Source organism: Carcharodon carcharias, chromosome 25 (assembly GCF_017639515.1).
Source record: "Carcharodon carcharias isolate sCarCar2 chromosome 25, sCarCar2.pri, whole genome shotgun sequence".
NCBI classification, from domain to species: domain Eukaryota; kingdom Metazoa; phylum Chordata; class Chondrichthyes; order Lamniformes; family Lamnidae; genus Carcharodon; species Carcharodon carcharias.
In genome coordinates this window covers 26,380,710-26,397,374 of record NC_054491.1, presented here as the reverse complement: position 1 = coordinate 26,397,374, position 16,665 = coordinate 26,380,710, and the positions used below count along the sequence as shown (strand labels likewise).

Below are 16,665 nucleotides of genomic sequence, written 5' to 3'. Positions count from 1 at the left end.
CAATGGCAATGGGCCCTGACAATATTCCAGCAATAGTACTGGAGGCTAGTGCTCCAGGATTTGCTGTGCCCCTAGCCAAGCTGTTCCTGTACAGTTACAACACTGGCATCTACCCGGCTATGTGGAAAATTGCCCAGGTATGTCCTGTACACCAAAATGCAGGACAAATCCGAGCCGGCCGATTACCGCCCTACCAGTCTACTCTCGATCATCAATAAAGTGATGGAATGGATCATCAACAGTGCTATCAAGCGGCACTTGTTAACAATAACCTGCTCACTGACGCTCAGTTTGGGTTCTGCCAGGACCACTCAGCTCCTGACCTCATTACAGCCTTGGTTCAAACAGGAACAAAAGAGCTGAACTCCCAAGGTGAGGTGATAGTGACAGCCCTTGATATCAAGGCAGCATTTGACCGAGTGTGACATCAAGTATAATCAAGGTTGAGACTGACAGATTTTTAATCAGTAAGGGAATGGGGAAAACCATCATCTGTAAGTTCCCCTCCAAGTCATTCACCATCCTGACTTGGAAATATATCGCCGTTCCTTCACTGTCGCTGGGTCAAAATCCTGGAACTCCTTTCCTAACAGCACTGTGGGTGTACCTACACACATGGACTGCTGCAGTTCAAGAAGACAGCTCACCACCACCTTCTCAAGGGCCATTTGGGATGCAAATAAATGCTGGCCTAGCCAGCTCTGGAAAGTTGAGTTGAGGATCATCAGGTCAGCCATGATCTCATTAAATGGCAGAGCAGACTCAATGGGCCAAATGGCCTTCTTCTGCTCCTACGTCTTATGGACATCACTGCAGGAGTTCCTTAGGATAGTGTCCAAGGCCCAACCATCTTCAGCTGCTTCAGCAATGACCTTCCTTCCATCATAAGGTCAGAAGTGGGGATGTTCACTGATGATTGCACAATGTTCAACACCATTTATGACTCCTCAGATACTGAAGCAGTCCATGTCCAAATACAGCAAGACCTGGACAATATCCAGGCTTGGGCTGACAAGTGGCAAGTGATATTCGCACTGCACAAGTACCAGGTAATGACCATCTCCAACAAGAGAATCTAACCATCGCCCTTTGACATTCAATGGCATTACCATCACTTAATGCCCCACTATCAACATCCTAGAGGTTACCATTAACTAGAAACTGAACTGGACTAGCCATATAAATACTGTGGCTACAAGAGCAGATCAGAGGATAGGAATCCTGCAACAAGTAACTCACCTCCTGACTCCCCAATGCCTGTCCACCATCTAAAAGCACAAGTCAGGAGTGTGATGGAATACTGCCCGCTTGACTGGATGAGTGCAGCTCCCAGAACACTCAAGAAGCTTGACACCATCCAGGACAAAGCAGCCCCTTGTGGCACCACATTCACAAACATTCACTCCCTCTACCACCAAAACAGAGTAGCAGCAGTGTGTACCATCTACAAGATGCACTGCAGCAACTCGCCAAGCCTCCACTGACAGCACCTTCCAAACCTACGACCATTATCATCTAGAAGGACAAGGGCAGCAGAGAGATGGGAATACTATCACCTGGAAGTTCCCCTCCAAGTTACTCACCGTCCTGACTTGGAAATATATCACCGTTCCTTTACTGTCGCTGGATCAAAATCCTGGAACTCCCTCCCTAACAGCACAGTGGAAATACCTACACCACATAGACTGCAGCGGTTCAAGAAGACAGCTCACCACCACCTTCTCAAGGGCAATTAGAGATGGGCAATAAATGCTGGCCCAGCTAGCTCTGCCCACATCCCATGAATGAATAAAAAAAAACAGCATTATTTCTCATTCACAGTTAACTGAGAGAGACTGACTGACATATGGGTAAAACATAGGCCCCTTCCCAATCACAAGGGAATTACCCTCCTGTTCCCACAACATCATCCAGATATATGGGAAGGGATGGAGGAGGGGAGTCCATTCCCATAAAGGTTGTCTCAGATCACTGAACAGAGTAACTGCCCAAGAAAGAGGCTGCCAAACACCCAAAAAGAAATGAACAAGTCTCTCTGCCTACTGATCCCCACCCCTTGGCTCCGAGTCACCGGGGGATGCTTGGGAGGGGGGTCGGGGGGAGAGGGGGGAATGGGCATCATGGGACAAGTAGGAAGGAAATGAGCCATTAAGGAGGAATATGGCCCAACAATAACTCCTGATCCAGCAGACCTCCCATCAGCAGCTAAACAAAGACAGCTCACATCATAGTGGCAGAATGAGTCACAGCATGACACAGTTTCAGTAGTGCTTATGCCAGTTATTGATAATTAAAAAGTCACAATAATTAAGAGTTTTTATTCTGCCAGTTCTGAATTTTTTTTTAAAACCATGCAAGTCCTGGATTGAAGGGGATGCTGCACTCAGCCCTCAGGGAGCTGTCACTCTGACATTAATTCAAAGGTCTTCAGCATTAACTGTTCCCCTCAGTAATTCCTCCACCCTCCTCCATATTGACCACCTCGCTTAGCAAGGTCTCCACCTTTTTCTGGAATTTCTCCCAGCCTCGGAATGCTCCGAGATCTCTGCGTCCCTCTAATTCTGGCCTCCCGAACATCCCCAATTTAATCACTCCAACGTTGGTGGCCACACCTTCAGCTGCCTATGCCCAAAGCTCTGGAATCACTCCATTTCACTCTCCTCCTGTAAGATGCTACTTAAAACCTCTCTCTCTGACCAAGATTTTGGCCACCTACCCAAATATTGGCTCACACAGGGAATTTGTTTAATAATGTCAGGGAAGTGCCTTGGGATGTCTTGTTACATGAAAAGCGCTATTACAAGTTGTTGTTGAAATGTATTGCAATATGAGGCACATGTTGATATAGATGTGGAAAGATCTCAAGCACTGATCCCCTCAACTGTCCGTTAAATTCCATTCCCACTGTTAAGCCATTCAACTGTTCCTTAAATTATTCCAATTTGCTTTTTATTATCCAAAGCCTTTTCCATTCCAAAATCCATTAATTCAATAAGCCAATGTCCATATTCTTATTTACCTGCTTTATTGACAAATCATACTCAAGATTAAACTTTTCTGCACAGCTTTCCTCTGAGTTTTTAATGACACCATGTGTTGTCCTCTGCACTGCCTCCAGGGTTTAGAACTGTCTCCTCGAGTTTCGCCAATTTAAAGTGGACATCAAAGTGCAGACTGACTAATACATTGTGCAAGCAAGAAACTCAGCAGGGGACAAATTCTGAAATGATGGGGATTAAAGTTTGAAATTAGGGGATTGTGCAGCTCAGGAACACAGCTGCTCACCAAATCCATGATTTAAAACAAAACCACAGCAAGCTGTATCACAGATTCCTATAGTATTTATAACTCTGATAGAGGAAGCTGAAAATTGAGATAGTCCCCATGATGCATTGTTAAAAGTTGGGCTTCTGGACATTGGTTATAACCATTCTGTGATGAGGTGAAGTACAGATGCTTCGTTAAGCTAATTATAAAACTAAACAACTCAACAACCAGGGGTCCAACAGGAGACACACACAGGCTCTGTATCTGGCAAAGATTAATGCCCACTCTCTCAGATTTGTAAACAGAATTCTGCTCAATCGCCAACTGTTTCTGCATCAGTGCCCAGGAGGTAGTTTGTTAACTCTCCACCAAGTCTCACTCCCCAGCTGATCAAGAATTCTTCCTGACTGATTCCTGTGGCAGCTGCAAAACATTTTTTATTCTTTCATGGGACGTGGGCATCACATGCTAGGCCAATATTTTGATTGCCCACCCTAACTGCCCTTGAGAAGGTGGTGGTGAGCCACCTTCTTGAACTGCTGCAGTCCATGTGGTGTAGGTGTGGAGGGAGATGAAGCAAAAGGAAAAACTGTCAGAGGTGGGAAAAGGGGAAAGTCAAAAATCAGAGTGAGAGATGAATGTGAGGGATTGAGTGAAAAACAGTAGTGACACTTAGCAATTTTTCTCAGAGATTACTTGACCAATATCCAGATCTTGGATGAGCTGCAATTTTCTCAAAGTTAACCATGAAACATTGTTTACAGTACCAGGACAATCACCCATCCACCCCGCTCATTGGCCACTCCTTCAGGCTGAGCCAGACTCCTCACTACCCCCAAATTCTGTTCATTACTGAGGCATGGGATGGGATGGGATGGGATTGGGGGGGGGCGTGGATTGTCATGGTACTGTAAACAATGTTTTCTGCTTAACTTTGAGAAAATTGCAGCTCATCCAAGGTTTGGATATTGGTCAACAAATCTCAGAGGAATTACTGAGGCCTGCACCACCCTCACAGTAATGTGAATCTGACAATGTTACTCAGATCTGACTTACCAAAACTCGCCCATTTACACCATCACCAATGACTCCACATTGCAAAGGAGCGGAGACTCAAAGAAGTTTCTGGGAGTTTCCTCCCTGGGGTGGGGGTGTCCCTGGCCCTGTCCCTGGGGGTGGGGGTGTCCCTGGCCCCGTCCGGGAGGGTGGGGGTGTCCCTGGCCCTGTCCCCGGGGGTGGGGGTGTCCCTGGCCCCGTCCCCGGGGGTGGGGGAGTCCCTGGCCCTGGGGGTGGGGGTGTCTCTGTTCCCGTCCCCAGAGTTGGGGGTGGGAGTGAGGGTGTCTCTGACCCCAGGATGGGGGTGGGGGTGTCTCTGTTCCCCGGGGTGGGGATGTCTCTGTCCCCAGGGTGGGGGTGTCTCTGTCCCCAGGGTGGGGGTGTCTCTGTCCCCAGGGTGGGGGTGTCTCTGTTCCCAGGGTGGGGGTGGGGGTGTCTCTGTCCCCCAGGGTGGGGGTGTCTCTGTCCCCCTCCTACCTGTCTGAAGTCGGCGATCAGGGTGATGAGGCTGCCGTCTCCTCTCTTGAACTCGATGCTGATGGAGTCCGAGTCGGTATCGGCTTCCAGCGTCTCCTCGGCGACTTGTCCATCGGCCAAACGGACCCGGACCCTGAGCCCCGCGGCCACAGCCTCTCCCGGTCCCGGGAGCAGCAGCGCGGCCGCCAGGAGCAGCCGGAGGAGAGGCACCGAGCCCGGGGGAGAGTGAAGGAGCATCGCGGGGCAAGTCAGCAGCTTCCCCAAACTCGTAACCAAGTTCCCGGGAACCCCGGCGGCATCTCCCCGGAGCCCGGGACCCTTCCCGGCTCAAATCCCAAACTCTCCCCGGAGCCCGGGACACTTCCCGGCTCAAATCCCAAACTCTCCCCGGAATCCGGGAATAAACTTTCCAAAATTCTCCTCCCGGGATTTCCCGTCACTTCCTGCAGCTCCGCCCCCGCTCAGCAAAAATTCCCGCAACCGCCTCCTTCTCGGGGAAAGGGGCTCGCAAATACCCCTACACAGGGGCAATAACCCCCCCTCCCCGCAAACAGGGGCATTGACCCCCCCCCGCAAACAGGGGCATTAACCCCGCCCCACCCCTGCAAACAGGGGCATTAACCTCCCTGCAAACAGGGGCATTAACCCCACTTTACGCAAACAGGGACATTAACCCCACCCCAACCCTGCAAACAGGGGCATTAACCTCCCTGCAAATAGGGGCACTAAACCCCCTTGCCGCAAAGAAGGGCATTAACCCCCTCCCTGCACACAGGGGCATTAACCCCACTTCCCGCAAACAGGGGCATTAACCCCCTCCCTGCACACAGGGGCATTAACCCCCTCCCTGCACACAGGGGCATTAACCCCGCCCCCCTGCACACAGGGGCATTAACCCCGCCCCCCTGCACACAGGGGCATTAACCCCCCCCCCCCCCCGCACACAGGGGCATTAACCCCCCCCCGCACACAGGGGCATTAACCCCCCCCCGCACACAGGGGCATTAACCCCCCCCCCGCACACAGGGGCATTAACCCCCCCCCCCCGCACACAGGGGCATTAACCCTCCCCTCCGCACACAGGGGCATTAACCCCCCTGCACACAGGGGCATTAACCCCCCCTGCACACAGGGGCATTAACAACCCCCCCTGCACACAGGGGCATTAACAACCCCCCCCCCCTTGCACACAGGGGCATTAACACCCCCCCCCCCCCGCACACAGGGGCATTAACCCCCCCTGCACACAAGGGCATTATTCCCCCCAACAAACTGGGGCATTAACCCCCCCACCTGCAAACAGGGGCATTAACCCCCTAACAGGCATTAACCCCCCCAAACAAGGCTATTAACTCCCCAAACAGGCATTAACTCCCTCTGAAAACAGGGGCATTTATCCCCAACAGGCATTAAACCCCTGAACAGGGGCATTAACTCACCAATTAGGGGCATTAACCCCCAAACAGACATTAACTCCCCAGAGGCATTAACCTCCTAAGGGGCATAAACCCCCCAAACTGGGGTATTAACCTCCAAACAGGGGCAATAATCCTCAAAATAGGTCTATTAACACCACAACAAGGTGGTAACAACAAAACAGGAGCATCAACCTCTAAACCAGGGCCATACATGACCAATGGTGTCAATCCCCGACCTCAGGGATTGCTGTCCAATCTGATCAATTTTATTCTTTCACAAGATGTGTGTCGTTGGCTGGGCCAGCATTTACAGCCCATCCCTAGTTGCCCTTGAGGAGGTGGTGATGAGTTGCTTTCTTGAACTGCTGCAGTCTCTGTGGTGTAGGTATACCCACAGTGCTGTTAGGGAGGGAGTTCCAGGATTTTGACCCAGCGACACTGAAGGAACGGTGATATATTTCCAAGTCAGGATGGTGAGTGACTTGGAGGGGAACTTCCAGGTGGTGGTGTTCCCATCTATCTGCTGCCCTTGTCCTTCTAGATGGTAATGGTCGTGGGTTTGGAAGGTGCTGTCAAAGGAGCCTTGGTGAATTCCTGCACTGCATATTGTAGATGGTACACACAGCTGCTACTGTGCATTGGTGGTGGAGGGAGTGAATGTTTGTGGATGTGGTGCCAATTAAGCGGGCTGCTTTGTCCTGGATGGTGTGAAGCTTCTTGAGTGTTGTTGGAGCTGTACTCATCCAGGCAAGTGGGGAGTATGCCATCACACTCCTGACTTGTGCCTTGTAGTTGGTGAGCAGGCTTTGGAAGGAAAGTCATTGGGGAAGCAGCTGAAGATGGTTGGGCTGAGGACACGACCCTGAGGAACTCCTGCAGTGATGTCCTGGAGCTGAGATGACTGATGTCCAACAACCACAACCATCTTCCTTTGTGCTGGGTATGATTCCAACCAGCAGAGAGTTTTCCCCCTGATTCCCATTGACTCCAGTTTTGCAAGGGCTCCTTGATGCCACACCCAGTCAAATGCTGCCTTGATGTCAAGGGCAGTCACTCACCTCACCTCGGGAGTTCAGCTCTTTTATCCATGTTTGAACCAAGGTTGTAATCAGGTCAGGAACTGAGTGGCCCTGGTGAAACCCAAACTGGGCTTCAGTGAGCAGGTTATTGCTAAGTAAGGGCCGTTTGATAGCACTGTTGGTGACCCTTTCCATTACTTCACTGGGATGATGGAGAGTAGACTGATGGGGCAGTAATTGGCCAGGTTGGATTTGTCCTGCTTTTTGTGTACAGGACATACCTGGGCAATTTTCCACATAGCCGGGTAGATGCCAGTGTTGTAGCTGAACAGCTTGGCTAGGGGTGTGGCAAGTTCTGGAGCACAAGTCTTCAGTACTATTGCTGGAATACTGTCAGTGTCCATAGCCTTTGCAGTGTCCAGTGCCTTCAGCCATTTCTTCATATCACGTGGAGAGAATTGAATTGGCTGAAGACTGGCATCTGTGCTGCTGGGGACCACTGGAGGAGGCCAAGATGGTCATCCACTCAACGCTTCTGGCTGAAGATTGTAGCAAATGCTTCAGCCTTATCTTTTGCACTGATGGCAGTCAGGTTGGTGAGGATGAGGTCAGGTATGTTTACCCTGTTTTTGGTCCCCTCACCACCTGCCGCAGGCCCAGTCTAGCTCCTCCAGCATTGAGGATGGGGATATTTGTGGAGCTGTCTCCTCCAATGAGTGTTTAATTGTCCACCACCATTCATGACTGGATATGGCAGGACTGCAGAGCTTAGATCTGATCTGTTGGTTGTGGGATCACTTAGCTCTGTCTATCACTTGCTTATGTTATTTGGCATGCAAATAGTCCTGTGTTATAGCTTCACCAGGTTGGCACCTCATTTTTAGGTAAGCCTGAAGCTGCTCCTGGCATGTCCTCCTGCACTCTTCATTGACCCAGAGTTGATCCCCTGGCTTGATGGTAATGGTGGAGTGGGGGATATGCCAGGCCATGAGGTTACAGATGGTGTTTGAATACAATTCTGCTGCTGCTGATAACCCACAGCGCCTCATGGATGCCCAGTCTTGAGTTGCTAGATCTGTTTGAAATCTATCCCATCCAGCATGATGGCAGTACCACACAATGGAGGATATCCTCAATGTGAAGGCGGGAATTCGTCTCCACAATGACTGTGTGGTGGTCGCTCCTACCGATACTGTCATGGACAGATGCATCTGCGGCAGTCAGGTTGGTGAGGATGAGGTCAAGTATGTTTACCCTGTTTTTTGGTTCCCTCACCACCTGTCACAGACCCAGTCTAGCAGCAATGTCATTTAGGACTCAGCCAGTTTGGTCAGGAGTGGTGCTATCGAGGCACTCTTGCTGATGGACATTGAAGTCTCCCACCCGGAGTACATTCTGTGTCCAAGTGATGTTCAGCATGGAGGAGCACTGATGCATCAGCTGAGGGAGGGCGATACGTGGTAATCAGCAGGAAGTTTCCTTGCCCATGTTTGACCTGATACCATGAGACCTCATGGGATCCGGAGTCGATGTTGAGGACTCCCAGGGCAACTCCCTCCCGACTGTACACCACTGTGCTGCCACCTCTGCTGGGCCTGTCCTGCTGTTGGGACAGGACATACCCAAGGATGGTGATAGTGGAGTCTGGGGTATTATCTGTAAGATAAACGCAAAATACTGCGGAAACTGGAAATCTGAAATAAAAACAGAAAATGCTGGAAAAACTCAGCAGGTCTAACAGCATTTGTGGAGAGAAAGACAGAGTTAACGTTTCCAGTCCACGTGACTTCTTCACATTATCTGTAAGATATGATTCCGTGAGGATGACTATGTCAGGCTGTTGCTTGACTAGTCTATGAGACAACTCTCCCAACTTTGGCACAAGCCCCCAGATGTTAGTAAGGACGACTTTGCAGGGTTGACAGGGCTGAGTTTGCCATTGTCGTTTCCGGTGCCTAGGTTGATGCCAGGTGGTCCGTCCAGTTTCATCCCTTTTTTTGTGGCTTTGTAGCAGTTTGATACAACTAAGTGGCTTGCTAGGCCATTTCAAAGGGCATTTAAGAGTCAACCACATTGCTGTGGGTCTGGAGTCACATGTATGCCAAACCAAGTAAGGACGTCAGATTTCCTTCCCTAAACAATATGCTGGGCCATGATGTTACAAATTCTGGTTGAGTACGATTCTGCTGCTGATGATGGTCCACAGCGCCTCATGGTTGTCCAGTCTTGAGTTGCTATACATGTTCAAAACCTATCCCATTTAGCACGGGTAGTGCCACACAACACAATGGAAGGTATCCCCAGTGTGAAGACGGGATTTCATCTCCACAACGATTGTGCGGTGGTCACTCCTACCGATACTGTCATGGACAGATGCATCTGCGGCAGGCAGGTTGTGAGGATGAGGTCAAGTATGTTTTTCCCTCACCACCTGTCGCAGGCCCAGTCTAGCAGCTATGTCCTTTAGGACTCGATCAGCTCAGTCAGTAGTGGTGCTACCAAGCTACTCTTGGTGATGGACATTGAAGTCCCCCACCCAGAGTACATTCTGTGCCCTTGCCTCCCTCAGTGTTTCCTCCACGTGGTGTTTAACATGGAGGAGCACTGAACCAAAACAAAAACAGAATTACCTGAAAAAACTCAGCAGGTCTGGCAGCATCGGCGGAGAAAAAAAGAGTTGACATTTCGAGTCCTCACGACCCTTCAACAGAACTGATCTTTCTTTACAAGGAGAGGGAAATATAAGCTGGTTTAAGGTGGGGCGGGGAGAAGTGGAGGGGGGGGTGGCGGTGTTAGGATAGGAGCAGATCATCAAAAGATGTCACAGACAAAAGAGCAAAAGAACACAGAGGTGTTGAAGTTGGTGATATTATCTAAACGAATGTGCTAATTAAGAATGGATGGCAGGGCACTCAAGGTATAGCTCTAGTGGGGGTGGGGGAGCATAAAAGATTTAAAAATAATGGAAATAGGTGGGAAAAGAAAAATCTATATAAATTATTGGAAAAAAAAGGAAGGGGGAAGAAACAGAAAGGGGGTGGGGATGAAGGAGGGAGCTCAAGACCTAAAGTTGTTGAATTCAATATTCAGTCCGGAAGGCTGTTAAGTGCCTAGTCGGAAGATGAGGTGCTGTTCCTCCAGTTTGCATTGGGCTTTACTGGAACAATGCAGCAAGCCAAGGACAGACATGTGGGCAAGAGAGCAGGGTGGAGTGTTAAAATGGCAAGCGACAGGGAGGTTTGGGTCATTCTTGCGGACAGACCGCAGGTGTTCTGCAAAGTGGTCGCCCAGTTTACGTTTGGTCTCTCCAATGTAGAGGAGACCTGATGGAGGAGCGCTGATTCATCAGCCGAGGGAGGGTGGTACATGGTAATCACTGGACAACTTCCAGTGGTTAGTGGCCATTCTCCATGTGTAAATCTGGATGCTGAGTGTTGATAAACTTGCTCCATCACAGGATGTGCCATAGCCAACGCCAACATCTACACAGACACTTGTCTGCAGAGGTGACGCATGCCAGTGAACTCCGATCTTACCCATTACTGTGATCTCGTGTGTATAGAGAGCTTGAGCAGATAAACTCTTTGATAAGAATAGGAGTTCAATTTGGAGATGAGAAATGTTAAACACAATCTGATGCAGAGTCAGCGCTTGAAGTGTGACATGTAACTGCATCATAGACAATTCATTACTAATTGGAACTGTTTGTGCTCAGGCAGTGTCATTCCAGGAATAGAACTTTCCAGAAGTAAAATGATTTTCTTGGAATTGGTTGTTAGGGTTATACTGTAAGTTCCATGATTGGGATTTTCCCAATCTTGTGGCTGCCATTGGCAACAGTGGCTGTTGCGTCTCTGTCGGCTGCCAAGGCCAGAGGGTCTCTGGGAATGGAATATTAAAAACTCTCCCACACAGAGGACATGGACGCTGCATGGAGCTGGCAATCAGACCACTCGACAGCACATTAATCAGAACCAAAAGCAAAAATGCTGGAAATACTTAGCAGGTCTGGCAGAATCTGTTGAGAAACAGAGTTAATGACCTTTCATCAGTTAGTCTGGTCTTTGTAAACCCACCCCACTGAACACGTTGTTACTGAAAACTGCCACTCACAAATTTCATTAAAGATAAAGAATCTTTTAGGGACTCAGGCCCAGGTAAAGAGCAGGATTATGACAGGACAACAATTAGCACAGCACCCGTCATACAATCAGAACATTGCTGGCAGTTCAGATATGAGAGAGTGGGGTACACACACCAAGTGAGTTGGGGTACACACTGTGAAGAACTGGGGTAGACTAGGAGAACTGGCGTGTACACAGATGGGGAATTGGGGTACACACACTAGGAGAACTGAGGTACACACACTAGGGGAATTGGGGTACACACTAGGGGAATTGGAGTACACACACTGTTGGAACTGAGCAGCACACACTAGGGGAATTGGGGTACACACACTAGGGAAATTGGGGAACACACAATATGGGAAATGAGGCAGACACACTTGGGGAATTGGGGTACACACACTGTGGGAACTGGAGTACAAACACTAGGGAAATTGGGGTACACACACTAGAGGAATTAGTGTATACACATGCTAAGGGAATTGGGATACACACAGAATGGGAATTGGGGTATAAAATCTGTGGGAACTGAGATACACACACTAGGTGAACTGAGGTACACACACTAAGAGAATTGGGATGCACACACAATGGGAATTGGAGTGTACACTATATGGGAACTGAGGTACACATACTAGGGGAACTGGGTTACACACATTAGGGGAGCTGGGTTACACACCCCATGGGAACTGGGTTACAGACATTAGGGGAGCTGGGTTACACACCCCATGGGAACTGGGTTACAAACACTAGGGGAATTGGGGAACACACACCAGGGGAACTGGGTTACACACACCACGGGAACTGGGTTACAAACACTAGGGGAATTGGGGAACACACAATATGGGAAATGAGGCAGACATACTTGGGGAATTGGGATATACACACTAGGGGAACAGGAACACACACTAGGGGAATTGGGGTACACACACTAGGGGAACTGGGGTACACACACTAGGGGAATTAGTGTATACACATGCTAAGGGAATTGGGATGCACACAGAATTGGAATTGGGGTATAAAATCTGTGCGAATTGAGGTACACACACTAGGGGAACTGAGGTACACACACCAGGGGAACTGAGATACACACATTAGGTGAACTGAAGTACACACACTAGGTGAACTGAGGTACACACACTAGGTGAACTGAGGTACACACATTAGGGTGAACTGAGGTACACACACTAAGGGAACTGGGATGCACACACAATGGGAATTGGGGTATACACTCTATGGGAACTGAGGTACACACACTAGGGGAACTGGGTTACACATATTAGGGGAGCTGGGTTACACACCCCATGGGAACTGGGTTACAAACACTAGGGGAATTGGGGAACACACACTAGAGGAACTGGGTTACACACACCACAGGAACTGGGTTACAAACACTAGGGGAATTGGGGAACACAACTTAGGGGAACTGGGTTACACATACCAGGGGAACTGGAGAACACACACTAGGGGAATTGGGATACACACACTAGAGGAATTGAGATACATACACTTGGGGAACCCGACACATTAGAGGAATGGGGTACACACGCTATGAAATTGGGATACACACACCATGGGAGCTGGGGTGCATATAGTATGGAATTGAGGTCCACGCGCTTTGGGAATTGGGATACATGCACTGGCAGAATTGGGGCACAATAGGGGAACTGGGGTACTGTCATGAAGCTATTAACATATATAATATTTTGGAAAATATTTTTCTTTTAAAATAGAGGTTTAGTCTGTGGGTGTGTCTTAATTGGATTAAAGCCAGCTAGTCTGGGTGCTTTGATGTGTATTAGTTTTGATATGTAAGAAGGATTTGCACTTTTTGAATACAGCATTCAAAAAGCGGGGTGAAAACTATCACCTAGTGAGCAGATACCAAGCAATATGTTTATATTACTAATAAAATTGGTTCTATGAAAGCGGTTTTATTGTTAAAAGGTGGAGTTCAAAGAGGCTGGTGATTCAATGAGAATTTACATTCAATGAACTGTGCTCGGTATAACTTCAGCAGTTTTGCTTGCGCAAGGCAGACGCACTGTGACATCAAAGCAGCTGTAAACCTCCAACTGTCTCCACAGGAACCAAAGTGCAAAGAGACTAATTTTGAATTGGTAAGTTGAAAATGCTTTGCCTGGCGTTTGCTTAAGTCAATAGGTTGCTTTTGCCTTAATGGAGATTAGTTTGGGAATTTGTTAAAAGTTATGATTCCAGTAATTTGTAGCCATGTTTATATATATTTTAACCTGTGTAAATTAATAAAATGATTCATTTCGTTTAATGTAAAACCTCGAGAACTGGTGGACTGATTCCTGAATTTAGAGTCGAATCTCAAACATAACACTTAAAATTATAGGTTATGACAGTTGTTTAAAGTATCCCTCTGGGATTTTTAAATAACTCAGCTTTATCAACTGCATTGGTCATAACAATTGGGGGCTGTGCCGGGTTAAGTTATATTTCTAATTCCTTGATTGGTTAGGTAGTAAATCTTAAAGGTTACGAGTACAAGAGGCACTTTGAATTCAGGAGTTGGTGCGGCATTTTAGAAATGATGAGACTGCAAAATGTCTTTGGCGATTTCTAAGACTTGTCTGGGAGTAGAAGAGATAACTCTAATCTGATCCCACTTGGCCTAAAGGAGGGGAGCCTTCGGAATGTGAACACCTTCCGGTGCCAGGTTTTTGTACGCCTGGCCTGGGAGAAGTGCAGCGAGGGGTCTTTGACATTACCCTTGATTGCCGCCTACTGCATCTTTTGGTCAGCGAGTGGCATGCAGGACCAAGCCTGCAAGTGGGTGGGGCACGAGTTAGGACTGCCCCGTCTCCAAGGCTGGCAGCACCATCCAGGCGGCCACAGCTGGCATCGCCGCCTCTCCCCCACTGCCGCCCCTCCCCCACCGCCGCCCCTCCCACAGCGCCCCTCTCCCCCACCACCGCCCCTCCCCCACTGTTGCCCCTCTCCTGCCGCCCCTCCCCCACCGGCCCTCCCCCACCACCGCCCCTCCCCCATCGCCACCGGTCGGTGAAGGTATCGCCCTGGCAGTGGTGCCCCACCCTGACCCACCTTGTATCCTCGAAGTGCCATCTCCAGGGGACTGCGGCAGTCCCTTCATGGCCCTGACCGCTGGGTCATTGGGTGGTGGTGAGGAGGAGCCCCCCACTCCCTCCCAACCTTCAGTGCCGGGCACCTCTGCCCTGGCTCCAGAGCTTTATCCGGACTCACTGGGTGACTCGGGGCCGGGGGGAGAATGAGGCTCTGAGCCACCACTGCCCTATGGCCCATATCCCCAAGAGGAGACCAGAGAGGACCCTCTGCCCCTGACACTAGGGGTGGGATCGAGGTGGAGGTGGAGCCGACTGGCAGCTCGGAACAAGCCCCTGTACTCAATACCGGGGAGGGGCTGGAAGCTGGAGGTGACGACCGGGAGGAGGCAGAGTTTCGGTGGTGAGCACCAGGGACGACTTAGAGTCATTGTCAGGTGAGGTGGTGGATTCCCTGGTGTCCCCACCAATTCTCCCCTCATCCCTGTGCGGGAACTCGGGACCCTTTAGCAAGTAATCGTGGTCAGTGAGACAAGGTCCATTCGGTCCTGGACCGGTGACATTCTTTTCCTCTTGTGTTTGGGTCCACCCACGTGACCCTCAAAGCCCCTGGGCTGTTCGGGAACGCCAAGAGGAGGGTCCATACGTTTCTCACTGGGCCTGAAGGAGGAAGGATTAAAATAATCCTAACCTTCTTACACTTTTCATTCGGTGATGGCAGCACATACTCCTGACAATGAAGACAACCATAACCAGCCTCAACATCCAGGGCAGCAGCAGGGACGCACAGCACAGGTTCCAGAACCTCTCGGTGCTCCGGGACAGGGAGTATGCGGTGAGCTTCCTGCAGGAAACCCAGACCATTCCGGGAGACGAAGCCACGTGGCTCCTGGAGTGGCGAGGGGGGGTCTACATGAGTCACCTAGCCTCCAATTCTGGTGGGGTGGCTATCTTGTTGGCCCCGCATTTTCAGCCGGAGATCTTGGGGGTCAAGGAGCCGGTGCCAGGCCGGTTGCTGCACCTTACTGTGCGCCTGGGTGGGGGTGCATGGCGCTTCACTGTGTGAATGTGTACGCTCCCCTGGGCGTGCAGCAGCAAGCGAGACTCTTTGAGGAAGTGTCCACTCATCTGGGCTCCATCGACGCGGGCGAGTGCATCGTCCTCGGGGAGGGATTTTAATTGCACCCTCGAGGGCTTGGGACTGTCACGGTACCCAGCACTGCACGGTCGGTGTAAGTTACAGGACCTGGTCAGGTCCTTCGACTTGGTGGACGTCTGGCGACATCTCCATCCTGACTGCAAAGTTTTCACCTTTGTGTTACCTGGAGTCAGAGCGTCCAGACTCAATCGTCTTTACATTTTGAAGGCGTACGTGCCCTGCGTTCCGTCGGCTTCTGTGCAGCAGGTGCCGTGCACGGACCACCGTCTGGTGTGGGCGGAGCTCGCTTCGTTCTGCGCTCAGACAGGGTCCGTGTACTGGCCCTTTAACAACCTGCTGCTGGAGGACAAGCGGTTCCTGGACTCGTTCCGTCGTTTCTGGGCCGGCTGGAGAAGGAAGCGGGGAGGCTTCCCCTCCTTGAGGCTATAGTGGGACGTGGGCAAGACTCACGTCCGAGTTTTCTGTCAGGAGTACACGAGGGGGTCAACAAAGAGGCGGAAATCCAGGGTCGAGGAGTTGGAGAGGGAGGTGCTCGACCTGGAGACACATCTCCGTCAGCCCGACGCGGACCCGGCCCTGGCCCTGCGGTATTGGTGTACGATGAGAAGAAGGGTGCGCTGCAGGACCTGCAACTCTTTGGGTCCCGGGGCGCGTTCGTGAGGTCACAGATCCCTGTTCGGACGGAATTCCATATTGGCCCCAAGCCTCGAACCCTCCCTCGGGAGCCAATGCCCCACAACCTAAGCCGCGTCAGGGAGATACCCTCCGTTTCCTTTAGCACAGTGCAGAGGGGTTTCCTGTACAGACTGCTGCTGCACGCCCTTCAATTCCTTGCCCCCGCCTGCTGCCTGGACACGCCCTGGCTGCCTTGTTGCCGTACGGCGGCGGAGGTCCCCACTGGGAGGCCCCCTACTGAGGTGCCCTCCCACATTCCATCGGGGGCCTGGGGTGGAGGGTGTTGCATGCAGCAGTCCACTACAATCATAGGAAGTATCGGTTCACGAACTCCCAAGATACCTGCCCTTTGTGCGGTCTTGTGGAGTCTGTGGACCATGTTTACATAGGGTGTTGTAGGCTGCACTCCCTTTTCAGTTA

At 50.5% G+C, this 16,665-nt stretch overlaps 1 protein-coding gene across 1 annotated transcript in view; it reads right to left on the bottom strand.

The window, feature by feature from the left end:
* oafa (OAF homolog a (Drosophila)) overlaps nucleotides 1-5,224 on the bottom strand; it is a 49,525-nt gene extending 44,301 nt beyond the window's left edge. Inside the window, exon 1 of the mRNA XM_041174579.1 lies at nucleotides 4,801-5,224. Coding sequence (XP_041030513.1) covers nucleotides 4,801-5,037 — 237 coding nt within the window. The 5' untranslated portion in view covers nucleotides 5,038-5,224. The remainder of the gene's footprint in view (nucleotides 1-4,800) is intronic.
* Nucleotides 5,225-16,665: the final 11,441 nt, after the last annotated feature.